Source organism: Chlorocebus sabaeus, chromosome 26 (assembly GCF_047675955.1).
Source record: "Chlorocebus sabaeus isolate Y175 chromosome 26, mChlSab1.0.hap1, whole genome shotgun sequence".
Taxonomy (NCBI): domain Eukaryota; kingdom Metazoa; phylum Chordata; class Mammalia; order Primates; family Cercopithecidae; genus Chlorocebus; species Chlorocebus sabaeus.
The window spans coordinates 40340665-40360235 of NC_132929.1; the positions used below are offsets into that span (position 1 = coordinate 40340665).

Here is a 19571-nt window from a genome sequence, read left to right on the forward strand (position 1 = left end):
ACAGCTCTAGCACTGCAGGGGAAGGCTTCCAAGCCTGTGGGGTGAGGTGTCTGCTGCCTGCCTGCCCTGTGGGGTGTTGGACTGGCTGGAAGACAGGAGACACCAGTGGAACATGCATTGGCCACTGTCTCCATAACAACAAAGGGCTTGCTTTAGGGCAAACCACTCACCTCTGCGCTTCACATTCTCCATCGTGAATGGGAGAGTTGGGTGGACTCAATCCTCAATGCCAATGTCCGATCCTGGTTTCCTGGGGTCACTTGAAGGGCCCCTCAGAAGAATAGATTTAAGGGGATGGCTGGAAGGTCATGAAGACAATGGCCAAGGGCACCTCACCTCCCTCCAAACTCTTGCAGAGGCTCCCGCTCCCTCACCCCAACCAGAGGCCAGGGAGCTGGGGGATGATGGTCAAGGAGGTGAGGGAGGGGGTATAGAATGGACCAGCAGCACATGTCCCTCTCCTGGCTGTGCTGGAAAGTTGTCAGGGAAGTGATCCCATCCAGCCTTGCTCCCCTTGCTCCCCGAGCCCCTCCTCTGCCTGAGAGCAGGTGTTGGGGTGGGGCCTGCACTCCTGCAGCTCCACCTGGGTGGAGGGTGGCAGAGGATGTGAGGCAGGGCAGGCCTGCAGCTGAGTGGGGTGGCTCTGCTCCCTCCTCCTGATACCTTTGCAGGAGTCTTTATCCTCCCATTTTCCACCTTTCCCTTTGGTTGTCCCCTTCTGGCACTTTCCCTACTTCCCTCCTCTGACGGACTTAGCCTGGTTTCTCAGGGATATCCGCCCTCTGACAAAGAACTCAAGATCCAAAGGCTTTATTCCAGACCTCAGGAAATGGAGCTCTGCGGGGCACGTGAGGGTAGGGTAGGGTGGGGTGGAACAGTGGGCACGAGGGAGGCACCCCCCCACCCCCGCCCCTGTCCCAGAACTCTAGACCCCATGCAGCCTGCACTCTTACCTTGCACTGATCCCCAGGGACATCATGTCAGGCCACACAGCCTGGAACCTAGGAACCTGCCTGGGAAAGCTCCAAGATAAGTCACATCCCTTTAAAAACACTGGCCAGGGCTGGGCATGGTGGCTCATGCCTGTAATCCCAGCACTTCTGGAGGCCGAGGCAGGTGGATCACTTGAGCCCAGAAGTTTGAGACCAGCCTGGCCAACATGGTGAAACCCCTGGGTCAATACAAAAAATACAAAAATTAACCAGGCACGGTGGTGTGTGCCTGTGGTCCCAGCTACTACTCTGGAGGCTAAGGTGGGAGGTTTAACTGAACCCAGGAGGCAGAGGTTGCAGTGAACCATGATCACACCACCACACTCCAGCGTGGGTGACAGAGAGACCCTGTCTCCAAAAAAAAAAAAAAAAAAAGAAAGAAAAAGAAAAATGCTGGCTAGGCAGCAGCACCCAAGGATGGTCCAGTCAGGATGACGAGCACCATCTCTGTTGCAAGGAGAGATGGCTCTGGCCAGGGCATGGGGGGAACAGGGGCTTCCCAGTGGCTCACAAGCATCTGTTTAGTACTGGCCTCACTTGTGTACTTACAGGGAGGGGGTGGGGGTTAGATGGAAAGACAGCCTCTCTTGCCAATGATGGGGAGATTTCATCACTGCTGGGAAGGGATCCCACACCAAAAGAACCCTGGTGGAGGCTGGGCACAGTGGCTCACGCTTGTAATCCCAGCACTTTGGGAGGCCAAGGCAGGCAGATCATGAGGTCAGGAGTTCAAGACCAGCCAGGCCAACATGGTGAAACCCCGTCTCTACCAAAAATACAAAAATTAGCGGAGTGTGGTGGTGCATGCCTGTAATCCCAGCTACTCGGGAGGCTGAGGGAGGAGCATGGCTTGAACCCGGGAAGCAGAGGTTGCAGTGAGCCAAGATCACGCCACTGCACTCCAGCCTGGGTGACAGTGAGACTCCATCATCCATGGGTGGGAGAGGCGGGGGAAAGAAACCTGGTGGTTCCCAGATGCCCAACTGTCTTTCAGAAGGGAAGGAACACTTTCAACTGCAATGAGGACTCAACACCTCTGGGGGAAACGAGCTGCTTTCTCGAAAGAGGACAGGGAATCAGGACACAGATGCTTTTGACCTCAGCCAGGAAACCCTGATCTACTGAAGGCTCCTCAACCCAAGTTCAAGTCTAAACGTGACTGTCCACTAAGGCCTTTCTGCAGAGGCCCTACGCTGAGAAAAGCCCCCAGTCCAGCTGAGAGCGCCCTCTGGAATGGCTGCAGGGCTCCTCCTTCCCCGGCTCCTCCTCCTCTCAGACCCAGGCCTGGGCCCTGCTGGCTAAAGCGTGAAGGAGGCCCCCCAGGGAAGCCACAGGCACAGGGGGCTGTAAATTATAGAGCAGCTTTCTTAGCCCCTCTCAGAAAGGCCCAGGCACCTTCACTAAATAATTCACCACCTCAGGAAGACCCACTGGTTCTTGACACAGATGAAGTAGGTCAGCCCTGGGTGGCCCTAGGTGGGGGCCGCAGGGCTCAGAGCAGCTTCCCCACTGGCACAGGCAGGGGCTGAAGGCTGGGCAGCCTTGCCAGCTGGTCCAATACTGCAGCGAGGCAAGGGGCACAGCGTGGCAGACGAGTAACCCCAGACTCCTCCAGGCATGAACACAGCCACCCTCTGAGGTCCAGGTAACTTACCCACAGCCACCCAGGGTTACCTGCAGGGCCTCATCCTGGCCAGGCTCCTCCTCCTCCTCCCTCACAGCACCTGGATGGCCAGCAGTGACATCTTAGACCCAAGCCAACCCATGGTACAGGACTGGGATTCAGGAGAGGGGGGCAAGGCGGGGAGCGGTCACCCAATCAACAAGTGAGGAAGTGACCACAGCCAGCCACAGCCACTTTAGTTTTGCTCAGAGCAAGGCTGGAGCAACACCTATTCGGAGGGGGGTTCCAGGGCCCCTGCTGTCCTCCCTTTCCAGGCACAGCTTTGGGTCTGAGGTGGGGTGGGGTGCAGGGCAGCTCTTCCAGGAGTGGATGAAAAAACAAACAGTTAAACCCTGAGTTCAGCGCACCAGCCCTCCAGTAAGAGCTGGAAAGCATTTCAAGCCACCTCTTCACAGACAAGGAACCGAAGACCCTAAGTCACAAAAGGGAAGCCTGAGGGCCATGGCAGGCATTCCTGACACCTGGCCCAGGCCAGCCTGGGCTCTTAGCACTGCACAGTTTCCCTGAGCCTCACACCCATTTGCTCCTGCTCCAGGAATCAGAGTTGCAGCCCATAGACTACAGGGTGGATAAGGTTAACCCCTTCTGGGCAAGATTCCAGGTCCTAGCCTTCCCGCCAGCACAGCCTCACAAGAGGCAAGCCAAGGACAGATACCACCTGGCAGAGCCCAACAGCCCAAACCTCAGTCCTCTTCTACTAGAGCAAGGCTCAAAAAGACCACAGGCCGTAAATGGTTAAGCCAAGTAGTTCACTGCGCCCCAGAAAAGGAAGGTCCCACCTGGGAGCCTGCTCTGGGTGCAGGGAGTCTCTCCCTACCCTGACAGCCTGGAAACTGAGGAAGTGAAGCCACAGTTGCCGGGCCCTGAGGCAAGTCACTTTCCCTAGGACTTTGTTTCTCCAGCTTACAAACAGGGAGGCCAAAGAGGCTAAGCAAGCTCCAAGGTCCTCCCCCGCCACCTTTACAGTCACAAGCCAGTTGCCAGCAGGCCAGGCCCACTTCACTTCCTTCCCCCGACTCCACGTCTCTCTGGCTCTGCCTTCCCAATGGCAGTCTGCGTCCACGGAAGGGGGAAGCAAAGGCCAGAGAGCAGTCATTTTGATTTTGTTTTATTTTGCATTTCATATATTATCCAGTTTCACATTCTCACAGGATCAGCAATGACAACAGCCGCCTCATCTCCCAAGTCTGAAATGGCCAGACGGTCACAGCTGCGGCTGACGGTAAAGCACTGATATGCTCAAAACAAAAAACATTGCACAGTGTTTCCTTCATTTCATTTTCTTAAACAAATGCCTGACGCAAAGGCGTACTGCTGAAGAATGGAAACCCTTTTCTTCTTCATGCCTCAAACTAAACATTAAACTTATCTGACAGGGCGAACGAGGTCGCTTTAATAATTAATAGTACACACATGAAAAATCCTTTATGATGCATAAATATTTTGTTACACAGGGTACAAAAATACTTCTCACGTTTTGGTTGTTTCAAGGTTTAGAAAGAATGAGGAGCAGTGGCAGGCGGGGTGCGCTGTGGAGATGTGAACAGAACGGGCAGAGAGGGCTTTCTTACAACGGTTGGCCCATCCGAGAAGACAGGAGCGGAGGAGCCCAGTGTGAAATGAAAAAGCAAACCCCATCTATCTGTTGGGTGGAGGTGGGAGCCGAGACTGGAAGCATGTGGGGCCACGGGGCTTGGGCCTCCCTGAAGCGGGGTGGGTATAGGGGTGGGGTGAGGAGAGAGGGGCCAGGCAGGATGAACCACTGGGAGCCAGGACCTGTCGCTATGGTGACAGTGTGAGAACAAACTGTACACTCACATATACACAAGTGGAAGTGTCTTAATTCATGCCAGAAAACATGCAAAATTAAACGCCTCGCTTCCTCAAGGGGGAGCTATAGAAGCAAGTTGGGGCGGGAGGTCAGGCCTGGCCAGGTCCCAGTGAGGTCTCCGAGCTGGATCTGGGTGCCCCAGCGAGAAGGTCCCCAAATCCTCCTGGGATGCATTGGAGAAAGGCTTGAGGGTGCAGAACAAGATGAGGAAAAGGAGGGAGGGGAACAGGAAGCAGTCCACTGAGTCAGGCTTAGGATTCACAGTCTCTGGAGGGCAGCAGCAGCTCTGCACAGGCCGCCCGGGGGCAGTGGGAACTCAGGGTGCCTGTCCCGGCACCACCAGATTCCCAGAACCACCTCCCTGGTGACCAGACCTGGAGGGAGGGAGAGAGGCGGCCGTGAGCAGAGGCGTGGGACTAGAGCTAAAGCCAGGCCTGCTCTGGGCTCGGCTAAGCTCTTGAGACCTGGGCAGAGGGAGGAACCACGGCCCTGCAGGGAGCCGGAGTCTAGGACACTTGTCCTGGGCCTCTGGGGCCAACACTTACTGAAGAACTAACAGAACTGACGGTACTTCCATCCTTGCTGGGTGGTGTCAGAGGAAGGGTACCAGCGCACCTGCAAGAGAAGCCAGTGTCAGGAGCCAGCTGTGCATCCCTTCCCTCAACAGGAAGCCCGGTAACCATGGCTGTCGGTATCTCCGTTGGAGTCCTGGTTCTGTCACTGACTGGCTGGCAGACATCGGGCCAGTTACTCACCTTTAAGCATCAGTTTCTCTATCCGGAAAGTGGGAGTGCATTGCCTGATGTGCCTCCTCTGCAGGACACAGGTTCCAGCGAAAGAAGGTCACGCAGGCATCTCATACCCCAATAAGCCCAATCCAAATGGGCCACTATACTGGCAGGAGCCCTGGCAGCTGAGGGCAGTGGTGTCAGCAACCCGCCCTTCCCCTTTACTGACACAGCACAGAATTACTAATTCCACGAAGGAGGAGGAAGAGAATGAGCCTCGTACATTTTTGTTTAACTTCTTTGGGTCTCAGTGTCCTCATCTAGCTATAGGACAGAAATGATGAAGACACGGGTGGTTGTGAGGATCAGGTAAGAAAGGATGTAAAGATACAGTAAGGCCAGGTGCAGTGGCACACACCTGTAATCCCAACACTTTGGGAAGCTGAGGTGGGAGGATCACATGGGCTCAGGAGTTCAAGACCAGCCTGGGCAACGTAGTGAGACATTGTCTCTATTAAAACAAAACAAGGCCAGGCGCGGTGGCTCATGCCTGTAATCCCAGCACTTTGAGAGGCCAAGGCAGGCGGACCACCTGAGGTCAGGAGTTCGAGACCAGCCTGACCAATATGGAGAAACCCAGTCTCTACTAAAAATACAAAATCAGGCCAGGCACAGTGGCTCACGCCTATAATCCCAGCACTTCGGGAGGCCGAGGTGGGCAGATTACGAGGTCAGGAGATCAAGACCATCCTGGATAACATGGTAAAACCCCGTCTCTACTAAAAATACCAAAAAATTAGCCAGGCATGGTGGTGGGCGCCTGAAGTCCCAGCTATTTGGAAGGCTGAGGTAGGAGAATGGCGTGAACCCGGGACATGGAGGTTGTAGCAAGCTGAGATTGCACCACTGCACTCCAGCCTGGGCGACAGAGTAAGACTCTGTCTCGAAAAACAACAACAACAACAACAAATACAAAATTAGCCGGGCATGGTGGTGCATGCCTGTAATCCCAGCTACTCGGGAGGTTGAGGCAGGACAATCGCTTGAACCTGGGAGGCAGAGGCTGCGGCGAGCCGAGATCACACCATTGCACTCCCGCCTGGGCAATAAGGGCAAAACTCCGTCTCAAAAAAAAAAAAAAAAGGCCGGGCGCGGTGGCTCAAGCCTGTAATCCCAGCACTTTGGGAGGCCGAGACGGGCGGATCACGAGGTCAGGAGATCGAGACCATCCTGGCTAACACGGTGAAACCCCGTCTCTACTAAAAAGTACAAAAAACTAGCCGGGCGAGGTGGCGGGCGCCTGTAGTCCCAGCTACTCCGGAGGCTGAGGCAGGAGAATGGCGTAAACCCGGGAGGCGGAGCTTGCGGTGAGCAGAGATCCCGCCACTGCACTCCAGCCTGGGTGACAGAGCCAGACTCCGTCTCAAAAAAAAAACAAAACAAAAAAAAACCCAACGTCCATGTGGACCCCAAGTGGTAAGGACTCTCTAACATCTGTCCATCTGTCCTGATTCTTCTGAGAAGCCATGGATGAGACCCAGCTGAGGCTCCCCTATTTTGACCTTTGCCCCCACTGTGCCATGCCCTCCATCACAAGCCTGTAAGTCTAGATCTATAATGTCAGGCGGGTGGCAGCTATCTGAGCTCATCCTCACCAGTGCCTGGAAGCTGCCTAAACCCCGGCACTTGCCAGAAGGCCCCACAGAGCAAGTAGCTCCAAAGCTGGGTTCCCAGAGACTGGTCAGGAAAATGACACGTTCCCTCCTCTCCATGGGCCAGTCATCTGGAAGGCAAGTATGCTGACTGCCAAGACCACAGGGAAGGCCGCCTGCCCCAGTTACGCACGGTGAAGCATGTCTGTCCCAGCCTGACCCAGGACAGGGAGAAGGAGGTGGGGGTGGGGGGACAGGACAACACAGGACCTTCAGTTGGGGTTGGGGGATGAGCATCCAGGGAGGGGAGCTGGAGTCCCCTCAGGAAGGGAAGGGGCAGCACATGAGCATGTGGTAGGAAAGGAGTAGAAGCTGGGTCTGCAGACAGCTCCCTTAAGGTTGGAGCAGGCAGACCCAGTTACCCACTTGGCTGCTGGGAACTCCTGCTTCCTGGGTAAGCCATGCCAGGCCATCTGGGGGCTGATGGAAGCTTCCTAAGAACCTGTTCCTATCCCCGCCAAATTCTAGGTGCTGTTTTGTACACCGCAGAATTCCAGCCACCACATCCTCCCAGGAGCTCGGCAGGAAGTTAAGACGCCTGACTGGACACTAGCACTTATTCCACAAGAGAAGGACACACGAGGAAACCAGCAATGCTGCTACCAGAGAAGCCAGCGGCTGGCACCAGCTCAGGGAGCCTCTTAGTGGGCCCTGACCACCGCCCTTCATGTAGCCTCCAGCTGGCACAGCCCCACAGCAAGGAAGTCCCTGATAGGCTGGGTGTCACACAGGGCCGGACAAGGGGAGAACATGGATGACAGAGTGGAAGGAGCTCAGGAGGCCTGCAACCCACCTGCTTTCACCACTGGGAAGCAGAGGCCTCTGAATGACTGCTTAAGGCCGCCCTCAGCAAATCTGCTGGATCCTGCCCTACACTCTCGCTACAAGGTGCTCGGACTCCTGCTTCCCAAGCAGCGACTTTCCCTCCAGCTTGAGGGACTCCTTGGGAAGAAAGTAGAGGAAAGCTCCCATATTTGGGCCTGGGACAGCTGTGCCACTGAAGCAGACAGAATGCATTTAGAAGGGCTGCTTTTCCACTTCCTTTTCCATAGACCAGTGGCCTGGGTCCTCTAGAAGCCACACAGTCCCTTCCTAGAGCTCTTCTTTCTGCTCCAGCTCCGAACAGGAGACCTGCGGGGGACCATGCCAGCAAGACAGGGCGCCCACAGTGTCCTTTCAGGGCCTCCAGTTGTGCCCAGGGGGAGAGGCGGCTCCTGAGAGTCCACCCCACAGGCTCCGAGAGGGCTGCTTCAAAACAAAGAGCGGAGGATGCAAACTCAGCCCTCTCTCAGATCCTGGGACTGACCAGTTGAGAAGATACACCAGAAAGCAAGAAACAGGATGAACCTACATAAGAATAAATATAAGGCCAGGCGCGACGGCTCATGCCTGTAATCCCAGCACTCTAGGAGGCAGAGGTGGGCGGATCTCTTGAGCCTTGAGACCAGCATGGCCAATATGATGAAACCCCGTCTCTGCAAAAAATACAAGAATTAGCTAGGCTTAGTAGCACACACCTGTAATCCCAGCAATTCAGGAGGCTGAGGCAGGAGGATCGTGCTTGAGCCCAGGAGGCAGAGGTTGCAAAGAGCGAAGATCATGCCACTGCACTCTAGCCTGGGCAATGGAGTGAGACCCTGTCTCAAAAAAATAAAAATAACTAAAAAAAGAAAAAGAAAAAAAAGATATAAACAACCAACTATGGAAGCCTCACTCATCCGAAATTAAAGCAATATTTAACCCAGATTGGTAAGTCTACACTTTGACCTTGTCATAGTTCTAGGAATTTATCATAAAGAAAACAAAACAATGGCCGGGCACAGTAGCTCATAATCCCAGCACTTTGGGAGGCCGAGGCGGGCAGATCACCTGAGATCGGGAGTTCAAGACCAGCCTGATCAACATGGAGAAACTCCGTCCCTACTAAAACTACAAAATTAGCCGGGTGTGGTGGCACATGCCTGTAATCCCAGCTACTAGGGAGGCTGAGGCAGGAGAATTGTTTGAACCTGGGAGGCAAAGGTTGCGGTGAGTCGAGATAGTGCCATTGCACTCTAACCTGGGCAACAAGAGTGAAACTCTGTCTCAAAAAAAAGAGAAAAAAAAAAAAAGAAAAAGAAGAAAACAAAACAGAAGAGGTGCCCAGAGAAGTACGCACAAGGATATCCATTGTTGTATAGCTATGAGTAAGCAAAAACTGTACAAACAAACCAACTTACCATCTACAGGGAGCTGGACACATTCGTACAATGGCGTACTAGCCAGGCATCCAAAATGCAAAGCTACACTTACTAGTATTTTTTTTAAGTCCTAATATTTAAGTCATTGTTGTTGTTGTTTTTTTTTTTTTTTTTTTTTTTTGAAACAGAGTCTTGCTCTGTCACCTAGGCTGGAGTGCAGTGGCACTATCTTGGCTCACTGCAACCGCTGCCTCCTGGGTTCAAGCGATTCTTCTGCCTCAGCCTCCCGAGTAGCTAGGATTACAGGTGCCCGCCACCACGCCCAGCTAATTTTTGTATTTTTGTAGAGACAGGGTTTCACCTTGTTGGCCAGGCTGGTCTTGACCTCCTGACCTCAGGTGATCTGCCCACCTCAGCCTCCCAAAGTACTGGGATTCCAGGTGTGAGTCACTATGCCTGGCGCTAATATTTAAGTTTTTAAAAGATTAAATACGTATTATAGTTTTTCTAAGATTCATACCTATAGATTTACTTACACACCTGCTCCAAACTACCTACCAAATTGAAGAATTAAAAGTACAGGTTTTCTGGGGATTGGATGATAAGCCAAAGGGAAGAGAACAAAACTGCCTTTTTTTTTCCATAAATGCAAATATGCTAATACAATAATAGCTACTGCTCATGAAGCACTTCCACTGTGACCGATGCTGTTCTAGGTAGATATCATATACTAAGTTCATTTAATCCTCATAAAAACCCTATGAAGTAGATGCTATTATCATCTCCATTATACAGATAAGAAGATAGAGGCAAGGGAGTTTATGTAACCTTAAGGTCACTGGTAAATGGATGAACCAGTTTAAGGGGGAGAAAAAGCCATGGAAGACCCACACATCCTCAGTTTGGAATGGAAAATAAAATCCAGTCTGGGAGGACCCTTGGATGCAACAGGACACTGAGAACCCCTGCTTTTTTAGGCCACCATCTTTCTATGCTGAACCCCACTGGGCCTGCCATCCACAGTTGCTTTTGTGCCTCACCCTCTTAAAGGGGAAGATTCCATCAAGAGGATGAGAAGGCCAGGCAAGGTGGCCTCCTGCCAAGACAGAGCAGGACCAAACAACCTCCAGGACCCCTCCTGCAGGTCTGGTCTCCGCAGCCACGTAGCTGTGGGCTCAAGCTGGGCTACTGGCAAAGGGCATGCAGCTGGGGTAGATAACAGAGGTACTTGTTCTCATCCCCTTGTCTTTTAGCTGCTGCCTTCTCCTGAAGTCACCTCCTTGGCCCCAGGCACAGAAAAACTCAGTCCTATTGGTCCTTTGGGTTCAGAACAATCCACTCAAGATCAAGTGCCCATACTTCCTTTATTTATTTATTTTTATTTTTATTTTATTTATTCATTATTTTGAGATGGAGTCTCACTCTGTCGCCCAGGCTGGAGTTCAGTGGCACCATCTCCGCTCACTGCAAGCTCCACCTCCCAGGTTCACGCCATTCTCCTGCCTCAGCCTCCTGAGTAGCTGGGACTATAGGCGCCCGCCACCACGCCCGGCTAATTTTTTGTATTTTTAGTAGAGATGGGGTTTCACCATGTTAGCCAGGATGGTCTCGATCTCCTGACCTCGTGATCCGCCCTCCTCGGCACGAGCCACCGCGCCCAGCCCATATTTCCTTTATTTAGACACTATTATCCCCCATCTCTGGGGCAGCACTGTCAGGGGGCAAGCAGTGGGGCTGTTGGAAGGAAAATAATAAAATGTTCTTAGTTGGCAAACAGTAAAACAACCCGTTTTACTACTGAGGAAATGGCTGCCCAGAGAGTCTGAGTAGCAAGGACAGAACTAATGACTCCCTGGTCTAATCTCTTCCCATTAGCCCGCCTCCCCAAAAATGCCACTATCCTTTGGGGTGGGTGGCCTGTATCCCAGTCCCTGTCCAAGGAAGGCCAGAAGGCAGGAACTCAGGCACAAAGAGGCCTCCAGCCTCCAAGAGGACCCAAGGGGACCCAGACAATAATGATATTAAATAACAATGACGACCATCTGCACTTGCACAACACTCCCTCCACGCCATCATGTGAACAACACACCTATCAAGTAGGCATTATCACCACTATTTTACAGAAACAGAGACGGTGGGTAACATGCCCTACGTCCCACAGCTGTTGAGAACCAGGATTTAGGCCAGAGTTGGACAGCTGCAGAGTGTGGACGGGGTGGGAGAAAACTGGGAGGGAAGCCAACAGGAGGAAGGAAGCCCTATGGTGTGGAGCTCAGGGCGAGAGAGCAGTGCCACCCCCAGTTGGCTGGGAAGAGGTGCCCTCTCTGATTCATTTGACAAACTCATTGTCCCTGGCTCCCAACCTCTGTCACAGCCTAGCAACTCAGAGGATGGGGCAGAACCTTTCCACCTGATCTGGTCTATCCCTCTCATTTTACAGATAGGGACACAGAGGCCCAGAGGTGAGGATCATGTAGCTAATTGGTGCCAAAGCTGGGATCAGAGGTGAGGAGCCCAGTGAGGTGGGAGCCTGTGATTCCTTTCAGTGACTCCCAGGGCCTTATAGTTAAACATCCTCTTGACCTGAAGCATCAAGTCACTGCCCAGGTCAGGGTAGACAGGATGGGCTGCCCTGCTGCCCGCTCTCTTCCAGCCACAGAACCCAGTTTGCAGTAAATACCCAACAATTCCCTCCAGGGGAAGGTCTTTACCACCTTCCTTATTCTCTGATCAATTTTTGAGCTATTTGTGGTGCTCAGCTGGGGAAGAGTGCCAAGGTTAACCACAATTCTGCCTTCAGTACAACTGAATGTTGTGGAGCCAGGGAGCACTCCCCTGCTGGGGAAAACAGTTTGCTAGGGTAGCGGCCCCTTTCTGCTTTGGAACTGGACAAACCCAGGTGTCACTAAGCCCCTGCAAGAGCCTGAAAATGGACGTGCACACAGCTCTCGGGCAGAGCACCCGACTCTTCCCGCCTCAGCTCTGGCTCCTGTGAACCCTCCTTTCTGGCTTCTCCTGCTTTCCTTCCTCATCCCCTCCTGCTCCCCAGCCAGGTCCCAGCAACTTGGATTCTCTCCTTCGCAGCAGCACAGCACACCCTGGCCAGGCAGCTCTACCTGGGGATCAGCGCTCATCACCTGGCTGGTCAGAGGTTGAGGTGGGCTCAAAAGTGCCCCCCAGCCCCTTCCTGTGGCTGCCTGGTCATATCCTGTCATTGCCACTGTGAGGCACCCCCCTACTCCCTGACACACACAGTGGGAAGAGACCTCCCCTGCAGTGTGCTCCAGTGACCTGCACTTGTGGCTGAATCAGACGAGAGGAAGTGCCTGCATGGCCAGGGGAGAGCCTGACCCCCTGCCTGCCCATTGGGCACCCAGCCCAGCACCCCACACAGAGCCTTCTTGGCCCTGCTCTAATAGCCCCGACTCTCCCCAGAAGCATTCACTCCCTGTTTCCTGCCCAGCACAGGTTCACAGTGAACAGTGGCCAGCCTTCATGGAAGCGAGAGCCAACACTCAGTGAGCTCTCAGGGTGCTCCAGGTTACATCCTAGTCACTTCGTCTTGACATCTAACTTTCCTAACAACCCTAAGGCAGATTATCCAAGCATTCCCATTTTTCACATGACTAAAAACAAAAAACAAAAAAAATTTGAGGCACAGCAATCTGTAAGAGCTTGATGAAAGAGACAGGAAAGGGCAGAGGCAGATGGTCTGGCTCCAGAGATCATACCCAGGTTAGGACTGGAGTCATAGTCCCATCACCATGGGAGAACACAGTCGGTGACTGGGCAGGAGTGCTCAGGGCTGGGGAACCGCAGCTGGGCTGCCTGGCATCCTCCACGGGAACTTGTGGGTTATCTTCTCCCTCCCCATTAGATCCTAAACCCAAGGGCAGGGACAAATAGGTCTGGGCTTTCAAACCATCAAGGAAGACAAGAGTTCTGCTGCAGCTCTGGGACAGCAGCGGCCAAGTGGCCAGGCAAATGCAAAGTCTGGCCAGCTAAGAGCCTTCGTTCTTCGCCCTCCCCAACCTGAAGGGGCTTACCTGAGCGTGGAGGGCGGCAGCAGCGGCAGTGGCAGCTGGATAGGTGAACGCAGCGTGGGAGATGGCTGGGGCCAGCTCTGTGGTGTACAAAGGGTAGGGGGCCCAGGCCTCTGGGGATGCAGGGATCAGAGCAGCCCCCATCAGGTCATCTACAACAGGAGACAACGGCCTCCACCATCAGAACACTCGCCTCCCCTTCCAAACAGAGAAGGCGACCCAGCACTATGGTTGAGCCATATACCCCACACTGAGGCCAGACCACCCCCAACCACCAAGGACCCTGAGACCAGGCAAGGAAGCCACATTAAATTGGCCTGTCATGGTGTGCATCCTCCTGCTTTCAGGCGGGTCTCAGCCCGTCTTAAATGAAAAATCAAAGAAGGTTTCAGGGAAGCTGGAAGCCCTGGCAGCTCAGAAGCTCTAGGAAGGCTGCAGGGGAGGGAGGAAAACCAGGTGTTTCAAAAATGGTTGGCCATGGACACAAAAAGCCTCCTGGAAAAGGGGCTTCCCTCTGCAAGAGTCTGTAAGTCTGCCCCGAATACAACTCCATCAGGGCCTGTCAGCTCAGAGTGCCACTCACAGGGGTCTCGTGCGACGAAGTGTGCTCCTAGGGCGGGGTGCACGTTGCTGGGATTTGGGGTTGCCATTAGCTTGCTCTTGGCCATCTTGGTGTTGGCTTTGGCAAACTCTAGCCTCAGGGTCTGTGGATTCTCGGGATCAAAACGAATACCCTACATGGGTAGAGAAAAGAAGAGAAAGGCTTATTCTGGAGGACCCAGGGTGTTAATGGCAGAGAGTAGAGAAGAGCCCCGTAAACAAGCTCGCCTGGAAGACTTGCCCACACAGTGGCTGAGGCAGAGGAAAGGCAGCTCAGGCCTTGAGTAATGGCCTTTGGCACAGACAGTTTCGCCAAGGACTCTGCCCAGGGATGGCTGGGAAATAAGATACATCTGCACACCCACTGCCTAAGAAGGCTGTGGGTCAGAGAAGACCCATTCTCGACCTACTCACGTTCAGCGCATTCTTGGCCGCTTCTGCTCCTGCCCGGCTGTCAAAGATCACAAAACCAACAGGCTAGTAGGAAAAAAAGAGAACACCCTTATATCTCTCCCAGCATTCCACCTCTCCCTCCAAAATAACAACAAAAAAGAGTATCACCTATGTGGAAACAGTATTTGCCCTGCTGATGAGAATACAAAAGGAAAAAAAGCCCCCCAAAACTCCAGCCCACGTCCTCCCTATGTTCAACGGAACAGCAGCTTAACGTGCACCAAAAGTTAAGTCTCCCTCCCCAGGAATACTCTGTGGGAAATGATGCCAACGGAGCTTAATTCCACCGAATTAAACACTGCCCTTTTAGTAAAAGTATTGTTTTTCATGCATGCAGATAACTAAAAGTCAGTCCCAGTGTCTTCCCCAGCAAGAAAGGAGACACCAATGTATCAAGGGCATGGGATGACTCCGGTTCTATCAAAGAGCAATAGGTTGAAAACTGCTCCAACTTCATTTTCCCAATAATCAGTCTAGACCCCAAACAACCCCCGAAGGCTAGCAGGCCCTGGCCTCCTTGTATCAAAAGCTAGAGCTCAATCACGCCATTGCACTCCAGCCTGGGCAACAAGAGCAAAACTCCGTCTCAAAACAAAACAAAAAAAAACCGGAGCTCAGCTAACTGCTCTACTATCCTCAGCCAGCCGGGCTCCCAGATTCCTAAGAAACAGACAGGGAGGACCAGGAGCTGGCTGGGCTCAGATGGCCAGTAAAGGGACAGTGGGACCTACAGAAGCTGCTCTGTGAGAAACGGGACAACAGGGAGCAAGTCTCTACCGCCAGATGCCTCTAGATTAGGGAAAGGTTAACAGGCCCCTGTTCGAAGCTCAGCAATCAGTCTGGGCTGGGAGGAAGAAAACCCTAGGAGAGAAATTACCTGTCTCGCAGTGAGCTTGATCAGGGACCCTTCATACCCCTGCGGAGAGAGGCGGCTGTTACGGCGGAAGATCAGGAGCGTGTGTTGTGCTATCCCAGCGCTGCCACCTCATCAGCCCCCGCTTTCCCCAGGGCTCCCCTGAATCATTCTCACACCCTTCTCCCTGTCAACATCAACCCACCCTGACCTTCACCACTGCCAAGCGTCCACCGCCCTGCATTCTGAATCACACGATCTGGCACATGGGGTGGGCATAAGGCGGCAGCACTCATCACTTCAGGCAGAAATTCCCATTTGCTCCACTAACTAGTAACCCGAGAGCACAGACCTTACCTTTTAAGTTTTCTCATCTGCAAACTGAAAAGGCTACATTGAATCTCAAAGATTCTTTATATAACCACATATATTTAAAGATTCTTACTGTTAGCTGGGCACCATGGCTCACGCCTGTAATCCCAGCACTTTGGGAGGCCGAGGCAGGCAGATCACAAGGTCAAGAGATCCAGACCATCATGGCCAACATGGTGAAACCTCATCTCTACTAAACATACAAAAACTAGCTAGGCATGGTGGAGGGTGCCTGTAGTCCCAGCTACTCTGGAGGCAGAGGCAGGAGAATCGCTTGAACCCAGGAGGCGGAGGTTGCAGTGAGCCAAGATCACGCCACTGCACTCCAGCTTGCGCGACGAAGCGAGACTCTGTCTCAAAACAAAACAAAACAAAAAAAGGCCAAGCGCCGTGGCTCACGTCTGTAATCCCAGCAATTTGGGAGGCTGAGGCGGGTGGATCATGAGGTCAGGAGTTCAAGACCAGCCTGACCAACATGGTGAAATCCCATCTCTACTAAAAACACAAATATTAGCCAGGCATAATGGTGCGTGCCTGTAATCCCAGCTCGGGAGGCTGAGGCAGGAGAACTGCTTGAACCCAGGAGGCAGAGGCTGCAGTGAGCCGAGATCATGCCACTGCACCCTAGCCTGGGCAACACAGCAAGACTCTGTCTCAAGGAAAAAAAAAAAAAAATTCTTACTGTCTCCATTTAACTGGCGAGGAAACAGGCTCAGAAGGCAGCATGTGAATTCGCAGAACCAGGACAGAGGGCTGGACCTGCCCCCACAGCTTCTGCCACACATTCCCACATCACCCTGCTACCCAGCCTGACCCTGTTGCTTCTCCAGGGTCCCAGGCTCCACCGGGGGGCGGCCAGGTCCTGACTCACCTTGAACGGCCGGAAGAGCAAGTAGAGTTCTCTGGGTTTAATGTCCACAGGGAGGCCGCTGACAAACAGTGTCCGGACCTGGGGACAGAGACCAGTGATCAGGGCCAGGCTGCCCAAGACGGACAGGGATGACAACAGCTCTTCCTTCAGGCCGGCCACTGGAATTCTTCTAGAGTTTAGAGGAATTCAGCCTTTCCTGGGACTCTTTGGACACCCAAGGCAAATTAACATTATTTCACAGCACTGCATTTCCCAAAGCCCTTTTCTTTCTCTGGGTACATCCCAGAGGCACCATGCAGAGTCTGCCAGATGCCTCTGCACACAGACTGAGTCTGCTGGTGAACAGAGGCAAAAAGAAAGCCCTGTTCGATAAAGGTACAAATCCAGCCCAGCATGCCCTTTTTTCTTTTTTGAGACAGAACCTTACTCTGTCGCCCAGGCTAAACTGCAGTGGCATGAGCTCAGCTCACTACAACCTCCACCTCCTGGGTTCAAGAGATTCTCCTGCCTCAGCCTCCTGAGTAGCTGGGATTACAGGGGTACACCACCACACCATGCTAATCAGTATGCCTTTTCAAACCAAAGCCTCCTCTAATAATCTGAAGACCCAGCACTTTGGGAGGCCGAGACGGGCGGATCACGAGGTCAGGAGATCGAGACCATCCTGGCTAACACGGTGAAACCCCGTCTCTACTAAAAAATGCAAAAAATTAGCCGGGCGTGGCGGCGGGCGCCTGTAGTCCCAGCTACTCAGGAGGCTGAGGCAGGAGAATGGTGTGAACCCGGGAGGCAGAGCTTGCAGTGAGCCGAGATCGCGCCACTGCACTCCAGCCTGGGCGACAGAGCAAGACTCCGTCTCAAAAAAAAAAAAAAAAAACTGAAGAAAGCTGCAGTGCCTGACCCCCAAAAAATGTACATGTAAAAATGTATCTTTTTTTTAATCCATTGCACCACTAGCCCCTCAGACAAAAAGTATCTGTTTTCTAGATGATACCCATGGCCTTCTGGTAGAGAGGCTCCAGCCTAGTTGAGGGGAGGAGCAAAGATGTAAAGGAAACAGAGTCCCATGCCCACTATGCCCCGCAGTGATTTCGGCAGAGGTCCTGGCACTTTCTCATCCATCTCCTGCTCCTACACAAGATGTGGGGCCTTCAATGTCAAGAAACACCTTATACTCCTGTCTCTCTCCCTGCTCTTAGCATGGTGATGGTACTAAATGTTGACTGAATGGGTAGAGTCAAAACCATTACGCTGAGTTTTGAAGAACACACCAAGATCTTGCCAGCTTCAGGTGAAGCATTTGATGCTGTGAGGTTTTTTTTGTTTTTTTTTTTTTTGAGATGGCGTTTCACTCTGTCACCCGGACTGGAGTGCAGTGGCGCCATCTCGGCTCACTGCAACCTCTGCCTCCTGGGTTCAAGCAATTCTCTTCCCTCAGCCTCCCATGTAGTTGGGATTACACGCATGCACCACCATGCCCAGCTAATTCTTTGTATTTTTAGTAGAGACAGGATTTCACCATGTTGGCCACGCTGGTCTCGAACTCCTGACCTCAAGTGATCCACCCACCTCGACCTCCCAAAGTGCTGAGATGACAGGAGTGAGCCACCACGCCCAGCAGATGCTGAGTTTTGAGCACTGCCCCCAACATAGTTACAAGCCAGGTCTAAACACCAGGTGTCCATCCTGTGGCTGTAGCCACTGCTGCTATTTAAATGCTGCTGGCACTGGATGCTAAACTAGCAAGCCCTGATCAGCCAAAAATTGTGATGGGGGAGGGGAGATTTTCCATAGCTTAGATCCATTAAAAACATTTTTGGAAACTGTGGCTTCCTGAATAATGAAAAATGTGAACAAGCAGAGCATCCCTACACGCTTGACTTCTGCTCTGGGCCACATCTCCTCCTGCGAAGCCAAGCACAGGTCTTCTGAACTGGCCACTGCAGATTTTAGAAGTTCACATGTCTCATCCCATCATGCAGCCATTCTTGAAAGCATTTAGTTGCTCTACAGTGGGTCACATCTCCTTCTTGAGAGGTACCAAAGAACTTGCTCCGCGCTCTAGTGATGGCCCGCTGACCCCAGACAGCAGCCTTTCTGAGACGATGGCTTTTATCAGTGGCTTGTATCAGGGAGCTGGAGCAGTGTTAGGCAAAACTGCACCCAATGCACCCAGAGAACTCAACAGAGCCAAGAATGTCAAAGGAAACCAGCCAGGATAGCTGCCGGTTACTGGTGTCACCACTCCCACCCACACAAGAATGACTCTCAGCCATGGTGAAGAGAAACTTCTTCCCTCATGTGAGCTTTTGCCAAGCCCATCCAGCAGAATCTCGGGCCGCTTGGGATGCATCTTATCCCTTGGGACACGTCTTTCCCTCAGCAGAGGCGCCACTATATCAGCCTCTGTGCCTGGGCTTGGGGTGATGGCACCTCACACCTCACAGCCCTGGCAGCTCATGTCCCACGGAGACACCACTATTATCCTGCCTTGTTGTTGGCAGTATTTGGAGGTCCGGACAGCCGAGGCTCCAGGATGGGCCAAACTGAGCTCCCGATCCGAGCCCAGCAGGCCTCTCTGCCCTTTGATGTAAGGGCCTCGAGTTGTGCGTGTGAATCCTCAAGCGGAAGTGACTTGCCCAAGGTCACATGGCTTATTCTTTAAAGGCAGCAGACCTGGAACTCAAAACCCAGGCCTCGGCCAGGTGCAGTGGCTCATGCCTGTAATCCTAGCACTTTGGGAGCCTGGGGCGGGCAGATCACTTAAGGTCAGGAGTTTGAGACCAGCCTGGCTGACATGGTAAAACCCCATCTCTACTAAAAATGCAAAAAATTAGCCAGGTGTGGTGGCCCATCCCTGCAGTCCCAGCTACTTGGGAGGCTGAGGCAAGAGAATCACTAGAACCCAGGAGGCAGAGTTTGCAGTGAGCCAAGATCGCGCCACTGCTCTCCAGCCTGGGAAACAGAGTGAGATTCCATTTCAAAAAAAAAAAAAAGGCTGGGCATGGTGGCTTACACCTGTAATCCCAGCACTTTGGGAGGCCGAGGTGGGCAGATCACCAGAGGTTGGGAGTTCAAGCCCAGTCTAACCAACTTGGAGAAACCCGTGTCTACTAAAAAATACAAAAATAGCCGGATGTGGTGGCACATGCCTATAATCCCAGCTACAAGGGAGGCTGAGGTAGGAGAATTCCTTGAACCCAGGAGGCGAAGGTTACAGTGAGCCGAGATCGCACGACTGCTCTCCAGCCT

At 52.9% G+C, this 19571-nt stretch overlaps 1 protein-coding gene across 3 annotated transcripts in view; it reads right to left on the bottom strand.

Annotated features, from left to right (window-relative positions):
* Window positions 1-3768: 3768 nt before the first annotated feature.
* Window positions 3769-19571, bottom strand: part of RBPMS2 (RNA binding protein, mRNA processing factor 2) — a 38225-nt gene continuing 22422 nt past the window's right edge. For 2 of the 3 annotated variants that reach the window (XM_008016289.3, XM_073012232.1), the window contains exons 2-8: window positions 16320-16397; window positions 15101-15139; window positions 14185-14247; window positions 13754-13904; window positions 13174-13322; window positions 5053-5122; window positions 3769-4881 (exon numbers count right to left, since the gene is read on the bottom strand). In XM_008016289.3, the coding sequence (XP_008014480.1) occupies window positions 5060-5122; window positions 13174-13322; window positions 13754-13904; window positions 14185-14247; window positions 15101-15139; window positions 16320-16397 (543 nt within the window). In that variant the 3' untranslated portion in view covers window positions 3769-4881; window positions 5053-5059. Of the gene's footprint in view, window positions 4882-5052; window positions 5123-10755; window positions 10862-13173; window positions 13323-13753; window positions 13905-14184; window positions 14248-15100; window positions 15140-16319; window positions 16398-19571 lie in introns of those variants that run through there. The other variant, XM_008016290.3, reaches the window with a different exon arrangement.